This window comes from Perissodus microlepis, chromosome 17 (assembly GCF_051167445.1).
Source record: "Perissodus microlepis isolate ML-2025 ecotype Zambia chromosome 17, ASM5116744v1, whole genome shotgun sequence".
NCBI classification, from domain to species: Eukaryota; Metazoa; Chordata; class Actinopteri; order Cichliformes; family Cichlidae; genus Perissodus; species Perissodus microlepis.
Window position 1 is genome coordinate 4,445,825 of NC_140477.1, and position 26,242 is coordinate 4,472,066.

General features: G+C 40.4%; 1 protein-coding gene across 1 annotated transcript in view; it reads left to right on the plus strand.

The window, feature by feature from the left end:
• LOC146369076 (copine-8) overlaps window positions 1-25,017 on the plus strand; it is a 103,134-nt gene extending 78,117 nt beyond the window's left edge. The window contains exons 14-20 of the mRNA XM_084909223.1: window positions 5,119-5,165; window positions 5,962-6,143; window positions 7,942-8,069; window positions 13,414-13,516; window positions 15,728-15,785; window positions 15,898-15,971; window positions 19,951-25,017. Coding sequence (XP_084765349.1) covers window positions 5,119-5,165; window positions 5,962-6,143; window positions 7,942-8,069; window positions 13,414-13,516; window positions 15,728-15,785; window positions 15,898-15,971; window positions 19,951-20,139 — 781 coding nt within the window. The 3' untranslated portion in view covers window positions 20,140-25,017. The remainder of the gene's footprint in view (window positions 1-5,118; window positions 5,166-5,961; window positions 6,144-7,941; window positions 8,070-13,413; window positions 13,517-15,727; window positions 15,786-15,897; window positions 15,972-19,950) is intronic.
• Window positions 25,018-26,242: the final 1,225 nt, after the last annotated feature.

The window sequence follows — 26,242 nt, forward strand, 5'->3', positions numbered from 1 at the left end:
CAAGACCGTGTTCCCAGCAGCACCGCAAGTCAGAGAGCACTTTGAAACTTGGCAGTGCTTTGGGAGCGTGAGCTGGATGCTCTTACACGCTTGTGTGGCTAAATTAAGTGCCAAGTGCTGTCTCACTGTTTGAAACCTAAATGGACTGTAATGGTCCAGTTGCACTTACTCCAGTTGCATAATGGGCAGACCAGGTCTTTGTGGACAGACACACACTCAAGCATGCACACTCAAACATAAAAATGTAAACACACCCATGTGTGCAAGCGCAGGACACACAGCTATTTAGTTTCTCACACATTTCCTAGAAATCCTTTCTGTGTCTCGGGCTGGATCGACTGGCTACAGAGGAATTTCTTCATCTGGTTTTCCCGTATCTCGCCTCAGTCCTCCCTCCGTCTCTCTTCCCACTGCTCTCATCTTCTGATTGATAGCTCTTTGTTTTTTTGCAGCTTCATCCCAATCAGCTAATTGTTCATTTGGACCTAATTAGGAACTTGATCTGCTGGCAACATTAGCATAAATGACTGATTTTCTTTTTGGGGAGGGAAAGCTTCAACTCATTCCAGAGCACTGCTGCTCTCAGTCTTTCCCTCATCCTTTTGATAAAGCATTAGTGCCACCCATGAATTTCAACAAAGAGGCCTCTCTTTGTGACCGCAAAGATAAAATGATGAATTGTTGGCTGTATCTTTCATTTTGAGTTGTGTCTTTGAAAGCAGCCCTGTCACTCATAGTGACAGATATTGTTTCCCCTTGTTTTGGTTTGTGAGTTGCGCATTGAAACCAGAATAGAAGCAGGAGGGGGCTCTGCTTGAGAGGTTATCATTAGGTAGAGGAGCAGACATCAAGACAAAGATTGGTATTAAAAACCCTTGAAAGGGATGCCAACATTTGACTTTTGGGTGATGCACCTTGCAGATGAACAAGTCCAATATGCTTGCCAATAGCTGTGTTTGGCTAATTTAACAGATTTAATGCAAGTATGGGTTGTTTATCTCTGTTCTCGTCTCACTCGCTTTACCTCTTTTCCTCTCCTCTAGCCAGATGGACACTGTCCAACCAGCAACATCTGTTTGCATATCATCAGGAGAAGTCACATCACACAACCTCTGATGCTGTTTTTAGGCCACTCAGTGCACTCATGCATACATGGTTCCCACTGGCATTTGGGTATTACAGAAAAGTAGTCTTTCTGTGGACATTTTTTTTAAAATGTTGGAACATTCTCACTTTTAGATAAAAAAGTTTCAGTAACTGTATGACTTTCCTCAACTTTGTAAGTTTTCTGGGTTTTAAAAAGAAACGCTAATGAGCGTTGGTGGCTTTTAGCCCCGTAGCTGCCAGAATTTAAGCGTGGTTTGCAGAGCTGCTGGCTGCAGTCTGTGCTGAATCTGCAATGAGTGAGCGTGCATTACTGCGTACATCTCAGTATTGTTTCACTTGTGTTTGCTAGTGTCATACTTCTAAATCCATCTCAGCCTTTGCAACCACACTCCTGTATTTCCTGCCGTGTTGCTACCATGAGTGGATCAAGCACATAGTTTGACACCCTTGGCAGGACTGTGTTTTCGCCCTTAAAGGTTCTAAATTATTATTGTTTGGAGTGGGTGGGTGTGTTATGTACTGTACAATGTTGTATATACAGTACAAGAGGCATTCCTCCTTTACCCCGAATGCTGCTGACATGCTACATATCTTATAGCCATAGTTATTACTTTGTTGAACTCTAACAGAACATCGTGTCGAAAGAAGAAACCGCTGCGAGAAACACATTGTTGGGGTCCTCGAAAGTTTGCTACATGTTGTCACAGGATCACAAGATAAACAAAGGGTTTTAGTGATTTAACCTGTTACATTAAAAATTAAACAAAACTATACATTTAAAAAACAGAAAATGTTTTTGTAATTTTCAGTCACTACATTATTCGTTGCCTAAAAAAAACATGCTTAAGACTTCATCCATCCATTCGCTTCCGCTTATCCTTTTCAGGGTCGCGGGGGGGCGCTGGAGCCTATCCCAGCTGTCATAGGGCGAGAGGCGGGGTACACCCTGGACAGGTCGCCAGCCTGTCGCAGGGCCAACACACAGGGACAGACAACCATTCGCACTCACATTCATTCACACATTCACACCTAGTGACAATTTGGATTATCCAATTAACCTATCCCCACAAGCTGCATGTCTTTGGAAAGTGGGAGGAAGCCGGAGTACCCGGAGGGAACCCACTGCTGTGCCAATACTGCTGAATGAATATTCCCAGATGTTTGTCAGGTGTATTTGTTCATACTGTACTGTCCATCTGCTGTGCGTAGCTGTGTACATGTCATTAATATTAAATAATGCATTGACTGAGACAAAAAAACAACAACAAAGCACTATCCCTGAATATTGCCTCACCTTTTCCCACTTTCCACATCCCACCTGTAGTGCGCAAAAAGAGAAAATACAAAAAGTAAACATGCACCCCTGTAAGAATTACATCAATAAAATCGTGCAATTATCACAAAGTCAGACTGAACAAATACCACAGGGGATCTTTGTTCTGTTTTCAGTTATTTAGAGTCATGCTTTAGCAAGTAAACCCAAAAGTAAGACGTCTGCTGAAGTTTTGGGGGAATCTGACAAGAGGTGGGCATGTAGACTGCCCAATAAAAATAAATAAATAATGACTTGATAAAGCTGCTAACAGCCTCGAAAAGGTTCAGGGAAGTGTGAATGATAAGGTTTAGTTTATAAGACAGGCTAAGCTCACAGCTCTTCTCCCTGTACTAAAACTCAGTGATGTGATGTTGTGGTGAAGACCACTGCCTGTGAAAATCCCTTATCACGACTGCCAGAAAATCTTGTTTTTCAACCTGTTCTGCAGCAGTGCTCTGCTGCACATCTCCATTTGCTTGCCTTCAGTGCAAAAATGGCTGATAACTGCAGTTGGAAATATTCTACTAGTTATATCATTTATTTATTGCAGTTGCTGTGTGCTGATTTTTGGCACAAAGAAAAAGGGACTATTAATGAAGTGTGTGTGTTTAAAACTATTTGTGTGTCGACTGACACTGACAGACAGAATGTAAGTCTAGACCAAGAAATATACCATGGAAACCAGCATGTTGCCTAACAACCTTCATGTCTTCACATTTAGATTTATACCTTTAGACTGCAATCCAGAAATATCATCAAAAGCCAGTTAAACCGTAGTCTTGCTCGGATTTGTGTCTGGTTAATAGATGCTGAGCATGAAGCACAATTTCCGCTTAAATCTCAGAAACTCTGACGTCATTCGTATCCTGCTATTAACTGTAGATTTTGCAGCCCAAAATATTCCCAGTCAAACTGTGGAGGTTTGATAATGCTAATCAATGAGAGTGACTCAACAATTGCAACTCACTTCTGAAAAGGACTCAGCCAATATTCCTCATTTTGGAGCTTCTGATGTTGTCCCTACTTTTGTTTGTTATTTTCTTGGCAGCTTTAAAATTGCACATCATAGTTCTGACTCATCTGATGCAACAATGGCATTGTTGTTTTCTTGCACTAATGTTTCACCGAGATGTGTTAAACTGGGAATTGCATTCCTCCGTTTCTGCCATTCCCTTTTTGTTATTTATTATTACCGGTTGCCTGTTTACTGGGACAAAATTTGACTTCCTCTGTCAGATTTTTATGACGCAGAGTGAAATAAGGTGAGCAGTAAAGAGAGAAAACATAATTTAAGCTGGTGGTCTGGTGCTTTGCCTTTAGGAGGCAAGGCCCTCCTGTACTTGCATCAGAAAAAAGGCACTTTTTCCTTGATATTGCTACTAATTTGGGTTAAATATAGTATAAATATAACAGGTCAAAAACTAGTTATCAATATACAGTGAAGGCACTTGAGTAAACCACCTCATCTTGTTATACTACTCAGCTACAAGTGATTTGCAGCTACTTTGCTGGACTATGTTACCACATAGTTGCTCCAAATATTGATTTCATTCTGTAAATCTTTATGTTAGACAATTTGTACGTTTTGTACTGATATATCTGTGATAAGCTAATATTGGGCATTCATGTATACAGTAAGAAACAGTCCTTAAAAAGTTGAATGCTTCTTGAAAAACAGGACTAAGAGTTAAAGTCATCATGATAGGCTCACAGCACAGAAGTATGAAGCAGGTAAGCAAATGACGGATTTACCATCATTTCGATCTTTCGTGCTAGCAGGGTGACACTAAGCATTAGAAAGTATAACGACATATATCACAGCACACAAAGACGCTATGATTTCAATCAGCTCCACCTACACAGTCTAATTAATAAAAGCTGACTGGCAGCGACTGATCTTTTTCCCTTCATAGAAAAATCAGAGTGAACTTGCTTTTCCATGTAGTTTTTAAGCCCAAAGTGGAAAAACTTTGGTAATTTTTCACTAATAGAATTTGTTTGTACACATGTCAGGTCAAGCTCCACGCCCCCTGTATTCTGCTTGTCCTGTGCTCCAAAAAGCTACAGAGCCCCCCTGCCGTGTGGGCTGATCATTAAATGTGTCATGAACTTTTCGTCGCTCGCTCACTCTTCTTCTGCACCCCCCCCGCGCAGCGCCAAAGATGATGAGCTGCTGGGTGTTTAAGACGTGTGTAAGGTAGACAAAGAGGCTTTTGTGTTTGTGTGTGCGGCAGCGAGGTGAGGATTGCTGTTGAAAAAACCTGTAGTGGGCCTACAGAGCTCTTAACCACATCCTGTTCCTGCAGGTTCACAAGTTAAAAATGTTTTGATGAAGCGAGATGTGCCACTTTCTCATCCCGGGTGCCGTGGTGTGTTATTTTTCCTGGTCTTGTTCAGTCTTCCTCCATCTTCACTGCTTCCGCATTCTCTTAGATAACAACTTCCCAGTTGTTCGCAAAACTAATCCAGCGACTTTAACTTTGAAGTAGACATTCATGACCTCTAAAGGATGAATCCTAATGTTTTTTGGTAATCCGCAGCTTTCCGACCGTTCACTGAAATATCACAGCTACTTGCTTGAGTGCCAGTATGAGGGAATTCGAAGCCTCTGAATTATGGGAGCTCTGGTGATCCAGTGCCATAATCTACTCAGACGTTTTTAAACTATCTCTATCTCTGTGTTTTTGTCTTTCAAGGACCCAGATTAACTTCACCGTGGCCATCGACTTCACAGCTTCCAATGGTGAGTCTTCTCATAAACACACATTTAGACACACAGAGTGCCCTGAATGCCTGGGGAGCATTTATTCAAATATATGCAGATGGGGGAATCAAGTGTTTCCTAATAGCCCTCTCCATCACACCTGGCGGTAACATGCTATGATGGCCGTGATTAAAGGGCTGTGTTATCAATCTACCCTTGAGCTCAGTAGTAGGTGGACGATTGAGGCTGTTGAGTCAGTCCTATTAAATGAAATGAAAACTCTTCAACTGTAGTTGTAATAAATGTGTTATCAGAATCAGAATCAGAATACTTTATTAATCCCTGGGGGAAATTATTTTAGAGGCTGAGGTGCACTTGATCTTGTCAGCCAATTACAAAACCCTCAATAGCCACCACAGTTTATTAAAAACAACCCACGTAGTGATATAAAAAGTCGCATACGGATAGATAAAACAAAAAAAAAAAAAGCAACACATTCTTGCCGCTGTAAGGTAATTAGCAGCTAATTTAACTCCATCGCTGAAGCTATCATGACTCAAGTGTTTTTCTACAAATTTACACATCATGAACCACTAGAGATTTATTGGATGGTTACTTTTGGACGAGCTCTCTGTGACAAAGATGTGCGAAAAATCAAGAAGTGGTAAAACAACATTTTCAACTTCAGGCAGCTTTTCTAGCAGTGATCATGGTTCCTGCAGCTTCTGACAATCCATGATGGCCCGGTCCGTTTTATGTGCTTGCTGGAAGGAAATCTCCGAATTTGGACTTAACTTACTTGTGATTTTGAAGATTCTGTCTCTGTCTACAACAGGTAACCCAGCCCAGCCCACCTCACTCCACTACATGAGCCCCTACCAGTTGAATGCCTACGCCATGGCTCTGAAGGCAGTCGGAGAGATAATTCAGGACTACGACAGTGATAAGATGTTCCCTGCACTTGGCTTTGGAGCCAAACTGCCACCCGATGGACGGGTGTCCCATGAGTTTGCTTTGGTAAGTACAGGACTGAGACTTGTACCCTGCAGTCAATGGAGAGTCATTTATAATAGGTGACCTATGATTAGTGTTGGAGAGAGCAAGAGAGGGAACGAGAGGAAAATTACTATTTCCCTAAAACAATTACATAAACACTTTTACATTTATTCTATTCATTTGTATTCACACTGAACTGTTTTCACTTCACAAAGCTGAAAGGTAGATTCGTGGCTTGCCTGCATTATTCTAACGTGGTCGACAACACTGTACTGGTAAACAACCGTGGATGTTCTTTAATCTCCGGGTCCATTTGCTGCTTAGTGGTGTGTTACGTATTCACATGCTTGACTGGTACTATGGAGATTTGCATATTTGTAACACAGCAGTTGAGGAGTTTTCCAGCTAATTGACAGGCTCAGGTTTTAATGTCAGTTCTTTTACATTGTGGAATTTAATGCAGCTCCTGTCAACAAAAACACAAAAAAATGTCTTCATTTACGAGAGTCTCAAATGTTCCCAGTCACACGGAAAAGTTGTGGGAAACGTTTAGTTATGCTTTACATTTGAATAACTCGAGGGTCATTCTAGCCTTTGATGGTTGCATTTATTTACTGTGACCTTTGAACCATCCGTTCTAATGTTTTTCATACAACCAGCCAAAATGTCAAAAGCAATATCAAACATGTCTTTAGTGTATATATGGTGTATATATAGACCTTTCAGCCGAATTCTATTTTTATGCATAATCTGTCATATAAAATTTAATCAAAAGAAAAAGGTCTCTTTTAAAAACTTGTAATCTTTTAACTTTATGCATCAAGCAAAAATTTATTATATGCAGCTGTCTCTGACTTGAAGAAATTTGTTTAACATTTAAACCTATTTTCTGCATATTCCAGCTTATAAAATAAAATAATGTTTTGTGTTTACGCTCTTTCAAAAAGATGCAAGTAAAACACAGCAAAAATAAATAAAATCAAAGACTCAGCGGCACTGAGTGCTGTCGCTCTTAAATCTATTGTCACCTGTTTAGCAGGAGTGGAGCCGGTGGAGGTTTGTGCTGTGCCGCAGTGGTCATGTCAGTGGGGGGATCCGGGGGTTTCTCTGTGAATGCCACATTCCTGTGGCAGTGTGCTCGGTGCTTGCTCAGATTTGAAGTTTAATTTTTCGCTGTAGAAAGAAGTTTTCTTGCTACGCAGAGTGTACGACAGACGCTAATGTTTTTGTCAATTTTTATGGAATCAAACTCAAAGTGATGTAAGTACGCCCACGCTTCAAACGCTGCACGGTCGTACTCTCCATATTATCCGTTATTGATCTATCTACACACGTGTTGCTGCCACGGACGTCGCATGCTCGTACGTCATTGTCATAAGACACACAAATAAAATCACGGTTTAGTAACGCAGTGTCCTTACGGGAAAGTAACAGTAATCTAATTACCTTTTTTGCAATAATAATCCCTTACTCTACTCATTACTTGAAAAATGTAATCAGATTACAGTAACGCAAGTAACGCGTTACTTCCCATCTCTTGTTATGACTGATGATACACTTACCTGCCACTTTGTTAGGTACACCTGTTCATGCGGATAAGCAGCCTGTTGAAGTTCAAAGTGAGCATCAGAATGAGGAAGAAAGGTGATTGTAATTACTTGTGGCATGGTTGTTGTTGCCAAACGGATGGGATTTCCCCAAACATCCATCTCTAGAGAGTACATAAATGATTCACTTGCTTCTCCTCTTCCTGTGGCCCTGCTGAATGCATCTCAAATCAATCATGGAAGGTAATCCCCTCTTCTTCTTTCCTCTGCAGAACGGGAACCCTCAGAACCCATATTGTGCAGGGATTGATGGTGTAATGGAAGCCTACTACCAGAGTCTTAAGTCGGTTCAGCTTTACGGCCCCACTAACTTCTCTCCTGTTATCAACCATGTGGCCAGGTAATACACGTGCACCAGTGATTTTAAGTGTCTGATTTACATCTCTCGGTTTTTGCTTTTCTGTACGCTGAGCGCGCTGTTTTACGCTGTCGTAATTGTCATCACTTCCTTTAAAATGAACTTCATATCATTTGAGTACGCGTGAAAGAACAGAGAGTACATTTCACTCCGACACTCAACATGTGTTCTCAGATTTTCTGTAATGAGCTCTCTGAAGCAGATGTTTGTAATGTAGCTAAGAAGAGTTAGAGTGCAGGAGAAAAACCTCGGGACACAAACAGAGAAGGTGCCTGACAGATGATTGCGTGTTTGTTTGTGTCTGTGTACCGATGAGAACGTAATTTATGCTGCGGGGGAAGACGAGCAGGCGGACAATCAAGAAAAAGTCCTCCAAAAGAAAAATACATTAAGAAACTGTTCATGCAAGTATGTAATTATAGCGAGGTCTCTCGTCAGGTTGCTTTTCATATTTGGGAGATAATTTACTCACATCTTAATAGTGTACTTACACATACAAATAGAGCACAACACAGATACCTAACCAGCTTGTAATGAGTTCAGTATTTTGCACATTTTCGATTACTGGTTATGTAGTATTTGAGCCCTTTCCAACCCATTGGTCAGTCCCTTTGAGCAACAGCAACTGATTAGCTTAGCTTAGCATAAAGCCATGACGGTTCGATCATTGGCGCTCCAATCTGCATCCCTTTGCATCCTTGGGCAACATACTGAACCCCAAGTTGCTCTCTGATGTGTGAATGTTAGAAAAAGGTGCCTGTAAGGTTACATGAGGCATGTTGTATAAAATGTTTTGAGTGCCCAAGTACAGCAGGAAAACTCCATAATAGCCTAAAAGCACTGCCTGTCACCAGGTTGTGGTGTGTGTTATCAAAGTCAAAGTAAACTTTATTGTCATCTCTGCTATATATAGTACAGAATATAAAGAGGCAGTTCAGTTCATTTCCATTCAGTGCAAAAGACAACAATAAATATAAGAAGAATATATATATATATATATATATATATATATATATATATATATATATATATATATATATATATTATTAGGGCTGCACGATTAATCGTTAGAAAATCGCGATCTCGATTCATACTTATGTGCGATCTCATTTCCAAATGACAACGATTTAAAAAAAAAAAAAAAAAAAAAAAAAAAAAAGGACGACGACGATTGTACCGCATTTTGATCCGGGACGTAATCTGCATGAAAACAAGCGCTCACTCTTCCTGCTCAACAAATGACAAGGGCGGAGCCTTATACCACGTGATACAGAAGCTGTGCCTTGTGATGCTAAAATTAGCAGGGGAAAAAACAGCGGTGAACACGTCAGGGATGACGAGAAAGTGACTGGAGAAAATCCGTCCCGGTCAGCCACCCAAACATCAATAACGGGAACCTTATACAGCACTTCCCTATACCCGTCGAACTTCCGCAGGCACAAAGAAATTACGGAGGCTATTACTTATCACCTGACCAAAGATATGGCTCCCATCAACACTGTGCAAAACGAGGGATTTAGGAAAATGATCAACACCCTAGACAAACGTTACGCAGTGCCGTCCCGCAGCTATTTTTCTATTGTTGCACTACCTGCTCTATACACGCAGTGTCGAGCAAGGGTGGAGATGGAATTTCAAGCAGTACAACATTTTGCGGCAACGACAAAATGTGAGACATTTGTTGTTTTTATGTTTATTTATTGTTTTTATGTTCAGTCTCAACTGTTACGAAGTTGATGTGCAGTTAATAAGTGCAATAAATATTTATATTGGAAAAGAAAATCGTGAGAGAATCGTGATCTCAATTCTAAGCAAAAAAAATCGTGATTCTCATTTTATGCAAAATCGTGCAGCCCTAATATATATATATATATATATATATACACATACACACACACACACACACACACACAGATAAGACTAAGGTAAAAGGATCAATAACAGTTTACAATTTACAGGTTGAAGTGATTTAAAGTGACCATGAGCAGGATTCTTGAGAGCAGGATTGTCCATAGAGCAGCATCTGGGTTACAAAGGCAGTGGTATGTGGAGTGCAATAGAGTCAGTTAGTTAACAGTTTGTGTGGGTGTGTGTGTTGGGGGGAGTGGGAGAGCCGGTAGTGAGTTCAAGAGTCCGGTGGCTTGTGGGAAAATGCTATCTCGCAGTCTGGAGGTTCGGGCCTCGATGCTGCGATAGCATCTGAAGATTGGAAGGAGAGAAAAAAGTCCATGTGAGGGGTCAAGCATGATCCAGGAGGCCTTACTGATGCAGCACTTGTGGAAGAAGTCCCGTAGCAAAGGGAGAGATGTTCCGATGATCTTGGCAGCTGCTTTAACAATCCGTTGTAGCTGGCGGAGGTCGCCGACTCTGCAATTGCTGAACCACAAGGAGATGCAGCTGGTCACAGGTTATACACCCATGTGTCACATAAAATATTCAGTGGTTGTTGGGAAGTAAAAAAGTGTCCAAAGGAGACAAGGTGGCAAAGTTGGCATTAAATCAAAAGGTATTTATTATTGATTAAACTAAAGGAAACAGACAAACCGCCTTTACCATCAAGAGGAAGAGCAGCACACCAAAGTCTAGAAGCTGGCCACGAAGCAAAAGAGAACAAGTCAGACATGTTAAATGATTCAAAGACCGTCCTCTCCACCAAGGCGTGAGCAACCTCAAACACGCACACAGCTGTAAAGTAAACGCTCCGTGGAACTGGAAGTCCAGCAGAATCCAGCTGAGTGTCACGGGTTGTACTTGTGTTTATCTTGAGGAGATTTCTATAAATATTTCATTTAAAATATATTTTATTTCTAGGTAGTCATTACCTTTCATGTAAAAGTAGGCCTGCCCAGCCCACAGACCAAAAAATTATCTGTGGAAATGCAGCACAAACATGAAGAAACACATTGACTAGGACGGCCCTGTATCGGTGATATAAAAGTCTGAGAGAACTCGCTCTTCCAAACGTTTCTTTTTGCATAAAGAATAAAATTCTCTCTTTCACTATCTTATTTTTCACATTATTTTGCCAATCTCCAAATATCTGTATGCTCACGAGGCAGCTCCACACCCTCTGCACTCTGTCACATTTTTTGACAGCATATTGTCCCCAGGCTGTTAGAAGAGTTAGCCTTTGAACCCCTCTCACTGATTTGGAGTCATGAACAAAGATCACGATGACTAGAAAAAGAGAGCATGTTTGTCCCATACTGGCTTCTCTTCTTTAGTTTCATGTAAAGTCAAAAACTCAGCACAAGGTTTTGAATATTCAGGCCCAACTTATCTTAAAAACCTCATAGTACCATTTCACCCAAATGGAGCGCTTCTCTCTGACTGCTGGATTGCTTGTAGGGATTTAAAAGTAGAATGGGACGCAGAGCTGTCAGGCCCCTCTTCTGTGGATCCAGCTCCCAGTTTGGATTGGGAGACAGACACCCTCTCTACTTTTAACCTCTTAAGCCCCAACGCCTAACCGCTCTCCTGCCTTTTGCCCCTGTATCTGGAGCATTGGGGCTTAAGAGGTTAAGATTAGGCTTAAAACGTTCCTTTTTGATAAAGCTTATAGTTAGAGCTGGATCAGGTGACCCTAAATCCTCCTGTAATTACGCTGGAATTTTCACTTACTCTATTTTTAGACACCACTCTAGACACCACAGCATGTTTTGTGTCTTGTGTCCCTCCATGAGCCTGTTCTGCTGGTTTCTTCTTGTTAATTGGAGATAAAGTATCTGAATTTTAGGAGCGGGACCACGCCTCCAAACACGCTCCTTCCAGTTCTCATCTATGTAGGTTCCCCAAGTCCTACAAGTTGTTTGTTCTCATTTACGTGCCCCACCCCTTTTCAATTCTTTCACTTCTTCACTTCTATGTAGTACTATGGGTAAACTATGGGGATCTGCCAGGCCCGTGAGCCACTGCCAGTCCCCAAACCGCAGCTCAATTCATGTCCAAGCCTTTCACCTTTATCTACTAAACTGCTGTCAAACCTCAAATGAGGACATGGGCCCAGCGGGTGAAAAGGGAGTTTGTTGGGGTTTTCTCTGTATTTCTTGTAGGATCTTTTCTACAGGGCTTTGAGGTGACTGTTGTTGTGATTTGGAACGATATAAATAAAATTTAACTGAATTGAATAGTAACAATAAGAAACAGCACAGCTCTGTTACCCCTGACTCAGAGCCAGGCCAGTTATTTAAACAAAGTGAAGCTGACATTCTGTTTTATAACTCAATATTTAATAGAGGCTGTTCATTTTGCTGCTTTTGTTCTGTGCCTGAAATATTCTTCTCCTCAGTTCAAATAACAAATCCCATCAAAACTGCAGCATATATATATATATATATATATATATATATATATATATACATACATACACACACACACACATATACACTAGTATATATATACTAGCTCAAAACATGAACTCTATCACCAAGTCTTTAAACATAAATATGTTAAGCGTTTCAGAGACGTAAACAAGGCTGCATTTTTCATAAACTTCTATCCTCCCCCGAGCCAGACTGCAGATCATTAACTCTGTTTTTGCTCTAAAAGTTTTAACTCTCAGACCTGGTTCAGCTGTGTGAGATAAGAACCTAACTAATCAGAACACATTGCATAAATTCCTCCTCATAACCTCATTAAAAACTTTAAACTCTAGTTGTTATGGGGACACGTAACATCTTTCTGCAACTGTAAGGCCTATTTATCAACTTTAGGCTTGCAGTTCTTTTAAGTCCCGTCCAGCCTCTGCATCTCTTTTTTTGATAGCACAGCCCCCATTTATCATTTCTGCTATCTCTTACTCCACTCCCCCATACAGCTTAGTAATTATCAACTTTGTCTTCCTTGGTCTCTCGCTGTCTCTGACTCAACTTGTTTTGCTATATTTTATCCCTCTATCTACAGTGTTGTGATGGTCTATAGTGGAAGTTATTAGGAGATGGAGACGTAGCTTCCTGCACAGAAAGGTGATGCTTGAAAGAAACTGAAGCAGTTGGAATAATATCAGGTCACGACTCAGACAGGAGTGAAAGGGCACACTTGGTAACAGAGTGGCTAAAATTCTTAATAAGACAAGGATCTATGAAACTGACATAAAGATGTGTTTGACAGATTATGAGGTTATCCTGTTATCCAGAGCATCAATACCACCCTGTTTTCACAGATCTGTTTCTGCTCTTTATTAAATAAAGCCACTAAATACTTTACATGTAATTAAACTACACAGTGTGATGCATAATCTACTCAAGTAATGAGCTGTATTTGTAACAAAAACATGTAAGGAGATCAGAAATAACCACAAATTGTTTCTTTGTGTGTTTTTGTACAGATACGCAGCATCTGTGAAGGATGGCTCTCAGTACTTTGTGCTCCTCATCATCACAGACGGGGTCATCTCAGACATGGCCCAGACCAAGGAATCTATTGTCAATGTAAGCACGTGCAGAGCAGCTGTGAACACCTGAGCCTGCACCTCTAAGAAAGTTCACTCTTTGAAGAAATATTAGTTGCAAAAGTTTAATTATAATAATGATAAATAAAGCCAATGCCATTCAAAACCAAAGACTGGCTGAAGGAATGAGGAAATAATGAAAACAGGAACGACAAACAAGGAAGGAAGCAATTCATCCCTTAATTAAACTTTACGTAGCAGTACTTTGTGCTAAAGAAGCAACAAATCACCATGCAGGCGAATGCAAAGAGAAATGACCGTGACCATCATGCTAGCTGCCCCATTTCGCATATATTTACAACACCACAACACTACGACCATCAAACATCAAAACACAACCTGATTAGCTAAAGGTGCAACAATCTAAATCTCACACTTCTAGATAGTTTGTTAGCACTGATGATGTTCTCATCCCTAAATAGATGAAAATTGCTTTGTGCTCGATGATTACTGTATCATTGGAAGTTTTGACCATTGAGGGCGAGAACGGGGAAACCTGCTGAGTGGAAAATGCAGAAGTGGCAAAAACTGCAGATCCTCTCGAGTCCGTATCCATGGAATCTCATGTTAAAACGGCCAACTTTATAGCATTAAAAAGCATATTTATAGCCTGATACAAGAATAAGTTTTGGCCTCTGTGGATAGTTTCTTCATTTCTAGAATTCTGAGTGGGATGATTTCTTTAAAGCTCATCCACCTGGATAATTGGATTGGGAGCATGGCTGTTTTAATTGACAGGTTTCCCAACACAGGGAGCTGGCTCTGATATGTGTTTATTAGTTTCCCTCTATTAATTTCACTCACTGAAGTAGACCTCTCTACTGTGTTTATGCCTGTTGGGGCATTTTTAATGGATTATCTGTTAATGTTATAGCTGTGTGGTTTGTGCTTCGGTTGAGAGAAATTCTAATATACTATTAGACTATTACTGAGCAATGCATGTCTGTACACTTTGTGGAGACAGCTTTCAAACCAAGATAATTCAGCACTTTTGTCCAAATATAGTAACTTCAAAAAAACATCAATAAGAACTGTGTGGTGGCTCATTTTGAAGCTTCAAAATGTAGAGGCCTAACCCAGGAGGTGACATCGCCATGGCTACATCTTCCTTTTATACTGGGTTAGCATGTACAGCAAGTCACAGTGTGCTTTTCACACATCAGGGTTAGTGCACTATAGTGCACAGGTAGCAGTCACAGAGTTTTCTGTTGTTGTGCTGGTTACATGCGGTGTTATGGTGGGAAAAGTTAGGAAACACGACGAAATAACTGTGTACCAAATCTTAAACATAAAAAAATACTCTGGATTGTAAACATTTACAGTCAAGACAAAACTGTGTGCAAATGAGCAGAGGGGTGAAAGCGCATGTGAACTGTGCACAGTTGAGGGAATTTAATAAAAAATAGAATTTCGCATTTGATACGACATCCATGACTGGCAGCGGTTCCTTCTGTTATAATGTGTGTTTGCTGTGCTGCTTTTGCCAGCATGTGGTTCACCTTCGCACCATCCTCTCCATCACTGTCAAGTCCAGAGTCGCCCAGAATGCAAACAAAATGAACAGTGAACGGAAGCCATGTTTCTGAAACCAGTGATCCATCTCAGGGCCTGTGAAAACAACAAAAGACAGGGGGTTTGATGGTTTGACGGGAGAAATAGAAGGCTTGGGGTAAAAAAAAAGGGGGCAGATATATGCAAGATATGAGGGGGGGGGGTGAGCGGAGCAGAATTAGAAACCCAATGAGGACCTCTACTACAGGGAGCAAAAAAATAAGCGAGATGTTTTGATAACATCATCTATCTTTCTGCAGCCTGAGGTCATAACATTACTCACTGAACACACTCACACACCGATGGACTGCATACACACTCTGTGACACTTGAACGAATGCGCCCACGTACAACACAAACACATGTCATTTGTTAGCTGTCAGCGAGTTGAGTGTCTCATGCCTAATATTAATTACAGTGATGGCTCAACCCACGCAGCGCTCCGGGGGTGGAAAACATACATGATCACACATATTGTATGTGTTCTGCGAAACATGAATGTGACATGATTTGTTTACTAAAGAAAAACCTCCACAGTGTCCAACATGCGTGAACATGCATGGCGTTACACTCAAGTAAAGATTTTCACAGCTTTGAATGTTTTGAAATATTAATTGTTCTTCCTCTCGCTCTCGTTTAGGCCTCCTGCCTGCCGATGTCAATTATCATTGTGGGAGTAGGGCCTGCAGAATTTGATGGTAAGTCAACAAGATCTTGAAACATGTGGGTTAAAATAACAAAACTTTATTTGATTAGATTTTTTTGTAGTAAAAACTGCTGCCAGCTTAGTTTTGTCTTTAATCTTTACAGCCATGGTTGAATTAGACGGTGATGAAGTCAGAATCTCTTCTAGAGGAAGATACGCCGAGAGGGACATTGTTCAGGTGAGGTCTGCCTTCAGTCTCTTAAATCGTTACTCATCCTCATTACACTAACCTGTGTCACTGTCTTGGGTCTGCGTTTTCGGTCCATTCTGTGTTCTGACGTCTTTGCTGTGACAATATATTTAAAGTGAGTATACAGACGTCTTAAGGGTATTAAATGGAGGTCATACGGGTGTTCCCTCACTGGGATTGCATGCCAAATGATTGTTTTTAAATAAAGCCTGTGAATATTAATTGGAAAGTGCAGTTGAGTCAAATTGGTGTGAGCCAGCCCCATCCTCGTGGAGCAGCCCTCCCCACGAGACAGGCACATTCCTGGGATGAGACCTCCAACACCCACCCACTCCTCACGGAGCAGCACTGCCCACGAGACAATTCAATTCAATTCAATTTTATTTATACAGCGCCAATCACAACAACAGTTGCATCAAGGCGCTTTATATTGTAAGGTAGAGCCTACAATAATACATACAGAGAACAACCCAACAATCATATAACCCCTATGAGCAAGCACTTTGGCGACAGTGGGAAGGAAAAACTCCCTTTTAACAGGAAGAAACCTCCGCTAGAACCAGGCTCAGGGAGGGGCGGGGCCATCTGCTGCGACCAGTTGGGGTGAGAGAAGGAAGACAAGACAGTTAAATCCAAAACAAGTTATGGATTTAACTGTACAAACTGTGTGTGCTGAAACAATACCTGTGCTACGAGGTGCTTCATTTACACCTGACAAATCAAGTGCTCAAATTAGGTAATTAAGTGGGACCCACCTGAAGACCCCTATTAGCTGATGTTTTAGCAATGCACATTCCCAACAAAATTCCAGTTCCAGCCAAACTCAGGGCCTATGCATTTTTATTGGGCCTGGGAGGTATGAGCAGACAGAACCAACCATGTGGTGCACCAGACCCCAGATGGCAATAGAGACACACACACACACACACACACACACACACACACACACACACACACACACACACACACACACACACACACACATAGAAAGATAATGGCAGGCTCCCCAGTAACAGTGAAGAGCCAAATCGCCATCCCCTCCATCTTTTACTCAGTCTCACTTCCTCATTAAAGTGAATGAACAGTGAACCTCAGCTCTAACCCCTGGCTTAATGCCCATTTTAAAAAGCCTAGGGCATTGTGGGGTCTGCAGGCAGCCATGTAAGATGGACCTGTGCAGCGCAGAAAGATCAGAATTTTCCCCATGTGGCTTCGGCATAGCCACAACAGCGGCTACCTGTGTGCTTAAGTTCTTTATTCTTAAAAGGTCATTTAGGTTAGCAAAGCAGCCACATAGACGTGCCTTTAATGTATAAAGTGACAGTCGTACTTCATGCAGTATTAGTTCACCCATCCCTTCAATCATCCAGTTCAGCCAGGCGTTCGTTGCCTTCCCTTTTATTTGTATTCCTGTTTGTGTTGCTGCAGGGGATCACTTCACGGTTGCAGGTAATCCCAAAGCAGCTTTAATCTTAGCACTGAACTAAAAGAAGTAGAAGAAAAGCGAACATTCACAGCAAACCACTTGTTTGATTGTAACACGGATAAGTCACGTTTTCCTCCTCCGTGACCTTTATGCCGCCGCCGTGATAGTCTTATTTCTCGCACCCTCCCTCAGAGCCACGCTCATTAGTTAGGTTTTTTTTAACAAGCTCAAGCACACACATATACAAGCGCTCCATGCAGAAAAAGACCTGGTGGCAGTGAAAAACTAAGTTTCTGTACGGGAACATTACACCAGCTCAGCCTGCAGGATCTCATTATCAGAAAGCTAATAACCCCAAGTGTCATGGTGAAGCTTAACTTCTGCAGCAAGTGTTTCCAGCACAAATTGTCTCCATTTGTGATCTTGTGATTGCAGGTGACAACATCTCATTAAGTAAAAATAAAAAGTGACTTTGTCTTCCATTGGAGGGACATTATGAGAGAGATTTACAAGATTTATTTAAGCAAAGTGAAACAACTTCAGTGATCATACGGTGACTGGTGTTTTAGGATACACGTATGTTTTCAGCACCACTATAAATTATGCAGCCTAATATTTGATCCCAGTAATCCCTGACTTTTCCTAGAGCTAACTGGTGCTTGTTATGTAGCTGCTGGCTTGTATTTTCGCCTTATCTCAAAGCTTCCAACTGCTCAATTTCTCACTCCAGCAGCCCCAAACCGTGTCAGGAGACTCTATTACCAAAAGTCTCAGGAAAAAAAATGAAAAATTGGATGAAAATATGCACATTTCGTCTTTCTACATGTTCTGCTCAGCTAGGTGATGTTACAGATTCGGACTTTTCTTTACCCCAGTTGAGGCGAAACCTTTACATTTGCTGTAGCCCGATCGCCGCACAGCTACACGCCAGAGTTTCAGCCGCCCGGGCGATTCTGCAGCGTCTTAATTAGGCTAGATTCTTCTCGCAGGCAGCTGCTAGCCTGGTGAGCTGTACAGCTGTACTTTTACAAAAATAATCTTGCAGTTCACAAGTACATCTCCCACTTGTAACAAAAAGCAGATGAATAGTATTACTTAATTCAAATTCTTCATTTTCTTCGTTTGTTTGTGTGGCTCTTCCCACTGCTCCCGCCTCCACCCCATCATATTTCACCCTCCTTCTTTCTCACCCCCCTTTCTCTTCCTTTCACCCAGTCTCTTCTCCATCTGCGCTTTTCTTCCTTATTGCCGTCTATCCTCTCTGTGACTTCTCTCATTTTCCCCCTCTTTACCAAACCCAACTGTCTTTCCACACATTTCACCGATATCTTCACCTCTGTAAGTCCTATCAGTTGGCCGGTCCTACTTCCATAAAGTTATTTTGGAAGCAGCGTTTTCGGTAAAAGCTTTCTAGCTTCCAGCTGTTTTATTGCCTGAAATGACAAAAGTGCAAGTTTTGTTCATCCAGACAGAACTTTCTATGACTGCTTTTCTTCAGAAAGTCTTAGAAGCGACAGACAGATGTTTGAGCTCTGGTCACGTGTAGGGATGGGTATCGTTTAGGTTTTATCCGATACCGGTGCCAAACCGGTACTTTTGAAACGGTGCCGGTGCTTAAAGAATGGAGAACACAAAATTGGTCCAAAAACCTCTCATGTTCAGCTGTTTTTTTGTAAAAAGATAACAATGTTAGCCTTTTCTGCAGCTATGGGGCATATATGGTATCACTCTTGGCTGGAAGCAGTGCTTAATCAATGGAAAAAACACAAACTTTTCTCGGCTTTTAAAAAAACCGCTATGCGTTGCCAGGTGTTTCATCGGATTTGAGGTGTTACCTCCTTTGACAGTATCACAGTATCAGCTTTAAGCACTTGTTGCAGGCTGCTGAGTTTGCATATTTTGCTGTGAAGTACAGCCAGACTTTGACCGCTTCGCCTTGGGCATTTTAATCTGTAGCTCTGCTCTAAAAGAACGTACGTACCTGGACCCGCCTACTATCCTCGGAAACGTAAAATGATTGGCTAGAATCTAAAGTGTATCACAGCTCAGGAAAAAAAAGCACCGAAATAAAGCACCGAAATGTGCGCTGCTTTTCGGTCTGGTTACTACCCATCCCTAGTCACGTGACTAACTGGTCAGTTTCAGTGCAGAACAACATCAAATACAGTAAAACCACATGGAAAGCAGATAGTAGTCATTTATTTGGTAGGGTTACATTCAATTACAACAGGACCAACAATCAATAAGGAAATAATCAGCTCTGCTTGGTTAACGATAACTGTAATATTTTTAAAGTGCTAATGGCAAAGCTTCAAAATTTGTTCACCTTTTACACTGGCTATGATGCTGACTTAGCTGGCTAGCTAGCTAAGAGTTTATGGCTATGACGCGCAGAATCATGCAAGAGGAAATTGCCTGACAAGCCTGCAGTGCCTATAAAACCTATATATGATTGATTTCGCATTGTTCTTCAAACTAACTCCTGTCCCAACATCTGTTTTCTGCTGCTTTTTTTAACATCTCTCTCCTCTTACCTTTCAGTTTGTCCCGTTCAGGGACTACATCGATCGTACGGGGAACCACATCCTAAGCATGGCCCGGCTCGCCAAAGATGTCTTGGCTGAGATTCCAGACCAGTTCCTCTCCTACATGCGGACGCGCGGGATAAAGCCTTCACCGGCGCCGCCTCCGTACACACCACCTGGGCAACCCATCCAAACCCAGATCTGAGGAGCAAGGCTGGAAAAAGGTTTTGGAGTCAGGGGTTCGCTGAACTTGTCACGCGAAATACTTCCATTTCCTTAAAGCCGCTCTCCATGCCTTGTGGTTGTGGATCACAGTGGTCTTTCATGTGTTCAGAAAGCTGCATGCCGGGCCAGGAGAGTGACGCTTTTGAGGGCAGGAAAAGAAGATGAGAGTCTGTTTACTTCCACTGTCAAGCATTCCTGTTATTGTTTGGATTTTTTTTTTTTTTACCTGCTTATTTTATGCTTGGAAAGATTTTGGAGAAAGTTCAGAGAGTCTCGATTCAAATTGTGGCAGAAATAAGAAAGGAAGGAAGGAAAGCACTATAAAACGGCTGATCTTACTTTTTAAAGAGAATGTCTCCAGACAAATGAAGGAGTTACTTGATCTTAAATGAGCAGTAATTTCACTTGTAAATAACTGGACATATAGAACTTCTTCTTTCTTTCTCTTTCTCTCCAAATCACTCATTGTTTACAGTAAATGCTAACGAGGATTTTTACTGTTGATACTTTTATATAGTTTCAATATGAAGCTTGTAATACTCTCTTTCTTTCTCTCTCCTGGCATCCATGTCAGGTAGCAGCAGTGCAGGTCCTGGTAGCCCTTCTGTACCGTACTGTACTGTGCTGTACTGTACCGTACTGTATTCTAGTGTTTGTATTAAACTTTTGCATGAGTGTAGCCTCAGTCAACTGCATGCATATAGTGGCCCTGCACTACCTCTTTTATCCATCTGTCTGTCTGTGGGGGATGAGTGTCTGTCTGCCAGTATCTTCATTCGTCTGTCTTCTTCAGCCTTACCTGTCCATCTCTCTCAATCCTTTCTTTTCTACATTTGTCACTTTTAGCTGTCTTTCCATCCAGCCTTTTTTTTAGCTAGTTTAATTGAAAAAACAGAATTTTATGCTAATTGGAAATAAGAAGGGTTTTATTTAGTTATTTTTTATTTTTTATTTTTTTTTTGTTCAAGTACTATAATGACCTTCATACAGGATTCAACTTGACTGGAAATTATTTAAAAAACCTAGACTCTCTGTTCATCCTAAAGAAATGTAAGCTAAATACTCAAGGAACAGCACAGTTGGTTAGCTAGCACACATCTTTGATAAAGATTGAAAACTCCCATATTAATGTGTAACGTTGTTATACATTTAAAGTCACAAGAAAAAGAAAAAGTATCATTAAAAACAATTTATATTTACCACCAATTAGTGACTGTTAATATGCTTACACGCCAAGGCAGTGAGCATCGCAAATAGCTTAATTGCTGGCCATTAGCATGCTAGCATTATCGTTGTGAACATGCTAGCAGCCTTAATGTTAGCATTTTAAAAGAATGATGCTGTTAGCATGACTGTGAAGTCAACAAAAAATTAAAATGTGGCTAATATTAGTTACATATTCGGTTTTTACATTTTCTGGCCCTATTATATTTTACTTCAATCCTCCATCCAAGCTCAATGAAGAGCTTTTTGGCTGTTTATGTAGCACTACTTGAGAGTTGAATGGAAACATGGCTACCCTGTCTCTCTGTGTCTGTCTTTCCGCTACAAACTGCCTTGGCAGTAGGATGCGCACGTGCCCAGGGGTTTTGTCTCATTGTGTTGTCACATATTCCTGCCCAATGTGTAAAACAACAGCAGCTGCTCTCAAACAAAATACTGTTTGAGCAAAAAGAGCCCAGTGGTCAAAAATGCAGAGAAAAACACATTTTCCCTATATTTTTTCTTTGCGTGGTTGTAGTGTGTTTGTACTTGAGTGCATTTTTATTACACTTTTAGCTTTGATACAGCTTTGTTTTTACGATGTGTATTTATATGTGCTAATCATATGAACGAGGATGACGCATGCGAGTTGTATTCACCGTTTCGACAAGTTTCCAATTTAAAGTCTTCTATTTTTGTCACAAGTGTGTGTGAATGCGGAGATTTGGATTGAGATATGGATGCCGATTGAAATAACCTTTTAAAACAACAGTAGATACAATATTTAAATTAAGTGGGAATGCAACATTTTAATATTCATGTGCTATCTCCATCTCCTTGTAAAAAGGAGTAACCATGAAAGCAACACTAAAAAATAAGTAAATAAAAAATTGTAACTGGAATTTTTTACATACTTTGGAATACTTTACATTGCACCGCAGCCTCACGGTATTTTGAGAAATAGTCACAAATTCTTTTGATTTGTGTTTCTGGATACTAATTTTACGGTTGTTTCATATTCCCCAACAGGACTTTTCACAATATAATTTTTGTATCCAGTGACATATATACAAAAAAATTTTCATTTACCAATTTTAAAAGGCAAACGAGTTTGCATTAAAATACAATTGTTACTACGTTGTCTGAACCACAGGTGCTGCAGGCACAAAAGAGTTACATAATTCATACAGTTTATCACTCAAAAAAACCCCAAAAAACCCAAAAGACAATAGTTTGTGTCTAGGAACATGAACAAACTATTTTTTGTGACAATTTTACATTTTGCTGTGAGACTGGACTGTACATTGCTGCATTTCTTATTGCATTCTCACATTTCTCTTTCTTTTTTACAGTCTTCCCCATGTATTGTCACCGTAGCAGAAACTCAATTTCGCTGAATTTATCAAATGAATGTGTGTGTACTGGTTTAGGCTTCTTGTGGCCAACTGCTCAGTTGAAAACATAAATAAGCATAATAATTCAACATTAAGAGCTCATTGCCTAGACAGGGCACCTCTATGCTCGCTCCATGTCACCTAATCAGTCCCTGCAGAGCAAACAGAGACATAGTTAGCACCTGATCAAACCCTAGGTGGACCTCAAGGTCATCACAGCATGATACATTGCAAAATCCCAGACTAAGCTGTTGGAGCAGATAGAATTTGTTTGCTATAGCCGTTTGCTGAAAAGACAGAAGTTCCCTGAACTACTAGAGCGAGAAACGCTCTTTGCAAATACCAGGACTGCCTATAAATACAGCTTTTCATCAGTAGTTGAAACACTACGGTTTAAAAATCTAACCTAGAAGGAGTGATAGAGAGGCAAATGTGAATAAACCTTTTCAACAGGTCATTTATATATTTCCATTCTTTTTTTCTTTCTTTTTTTTTGCCTTGTCTCTGGTGACAGCTGTGGACCAATCAATTTTAAAAAAACAACAACATTGCTTCTTTAAATTCCACACAAACATCCGCTTGGACTTCAGGTGGAACTGCATGGTTAAAGGTCAAACACACTGTGACCTGTGAATACACTTTTGGCCATATAATTCATACTTAAAAAATACCACCAACAACAAATGTTGTGTAATGGGAATAAATTATAATTTTTTATATCCAAAGTGTCAAAAGTCAACTTTATTGTGATATAATGTTTTCTAGCAAAAACACTTTTGACCATTATTCAGTGCCAAACAGGGAGATGATGAGTCAGATACTGATTTGATGATCCTAATAGAAGTTGCCCACCTGTTAGATTCCTTGCAGATATGCTACAGGCTGTACATAATATGAGTCTGGACACACATGGATGTAAACTACAACTTGAATTGTTTGCAGACTACAACAACAGCTTGGCTTTAATCCCAATTTCAGTTGGCTGCCCAGATTTAAACCCATGCTATTTGAACAACAAACTACCTCTTGTAGTCACACGTTCATCATTAAAAACTTTCCAGGTTGGAAAATACATCTGTTCCCTAATTTTAATTTCACCAAATTTCATGAGAAGACCAGCTAATCAGGGCTAAATTGTCAATTATGTGCTGATTTAAATACTTGATGTTGTCACCATAATCTAAAATGTTGTGAAAATCAGGTAATTGTGTCATTTAAATTCCTCATTTATAGTTAAACTTGTTTTTTTTCTCTGATTTTAGGATTTTAGGCCATTTTTCTCGTTGTTTGTTTACTGATGAACAAACAACAAAACCCAACAAAAAGTTGCTGGACCTGGTTTAGTGAAATTCAGGATAGAAACTTTCAACTTTTTAAAATCAAACCAGGTTTGAAACACAGACACTTGAATGTAAAATTGAATTTGAAGCTCTGGAAATTGGAAAACTTGAAATTTTCTTGCTAGACTTTGAAAAAACAGAAAACTAATTAAACCCAAATTCAATCCATTCAAATTCCAATATTTCAAATTAAGCACTACTACTTTTTAGTTTCTTACTGTGGAATAATATGTAAGTAAGGATCATATTTTCAGACCTTTCTCAGCTTCCATACAGTTTTACACGGCTCACTAACTTTGACAAGCCTCATGAAGCCACAAGTGTGTATATGTGTGAACACATTTGATGTACACTGCGCGAACGTGAGCGTGTGTTTGTGTGTGTGCGTGCGTGTGCCTGTGAGGCGCCTTTTCTAAGCGTGTTTTATTAGATCATGTGAGGTGTTAACACACGTAAGATCTTTGTTTACTAAAGATATCCAAATAATGTATCGTATGCTCATCATATCTTCTTAATAATGTGCACTATGTTTGCATGTACAGTTTTACAAAGGATGCACCAGTTCCTTTTGTTGAAAACTGAGTGTTTTGAAATATACGAATCTATATGAAAATTAACTGTACAAAATGGCCTTAAATCTTTGACTGATCTTTTTGGAATTGTGCGATGCCTTCTTCTGGAAAATGAACTGTTCAAAGGAACTGATCGTTATCTACTTTGTGTCAGTGTTTCTATTGCTTTCTAGTGTGTTTTCTTTGCACAAGCTCAATAATGGAAAAAAAAAATTCTTGTACTTTTTTCAGACCGTGATTAATCAGAGAAAGCATGGTTGAAGTACTGACTGTCTGATAATACATATAACAGATGACTATTTCTGTATTGAACTATTGATTTTTAAATAAATATTCATATTAAACGACATTTTGTGAGTTGTTTTTTTCCCCTCTGAGCCAGTCAAAGGTTAAAAGTCAATTTTTTTTCTCCTTTTACCCCACAATTATGGAAAAGAAAGCATGCCTTCTCTCTGTTCAGAGGTTTTACATATCAAAGTATTATTTAAAAAAATAACGTAGTCCTCGGCAGATTCAGGTAAATACAGCCTCACGTTAACAACAACATCCCATATTAGACCGTTCATTTAGTAAAAGATATACTGAATGCAGAAGTAGTGGGTGAAAAACTAAAAGCGAACTTTATGCTTCTATAGGAATTCAGCCAGATGCTACCAATCCCAATCAAATGCAGGTGATTAGCTGATCATCAGCAAGTGTGACCACCTCTATACAAGTAGAAGTTTTGCAGGCCAGCAATGCTCAGAGAAATTGCAAAAAACACAAGAGAATTAGAATCACCTTTATTGTGACAAATCGTCTGTATGTTACACTAATGTTAGAACTCTTAGGTCAGCTGATTCTGATTGTTCCTAGAAGCAGACTAGAACACAGAGGAGACCGGACCTTTGCGATTGCTGCGCCTAAAGTTTGGAACAGTCTGCCTCTTCAAATTAGGATCTCTCCAACACTTGGCATATTTAAATAGATTTGTTATGTTGCATCTGACTAACCACAATACTTCTGAAACACTGTCCTTTGAACAGATTAGACCAAAGTGGAGATGTTTTGCCATATTGCACAGCACCGTGTTTGGTGAAAACCAAACACAGCATGTCTGCACAAATGTCTCACACCAACTGTCAATCACGGTGGTGGAGGGGTAATGATTGGGGCTTGTTCTGCGGCCAAAGGACCTGGGTACTTTGCAGGCATTTACTTTACCAAAAACATATTCTAGTCCAGGGGTGGGCAATCTCAGTCCACAAGGGCCGGTGTCCTGCAGGTTTTAGATCTCACCTTGGGTCAACACACCTGAATCACATGATTAGTTCGTTACCAGGCCTCTGGAGAACTTCAGGACATGTTGAGGAGCTAATTTAGCCATTTAAATCAGCTGTGTTGGTTCGAGGACAGATCTAAAACCTGCAGGGACACCGGCCCTCGTGGACTGAGATTGCCCACCCCTGTTCTAGTCAAATCTGCTCAATCTGTGCAACACCTAAAGCAGGGGTGGGGGAACTCCAGGTCTCAAGGGTAGTGTCCTGCAGGTTTTAGATGTGTCCTTGATCCAACACAGCTGATCTGAATGGCTA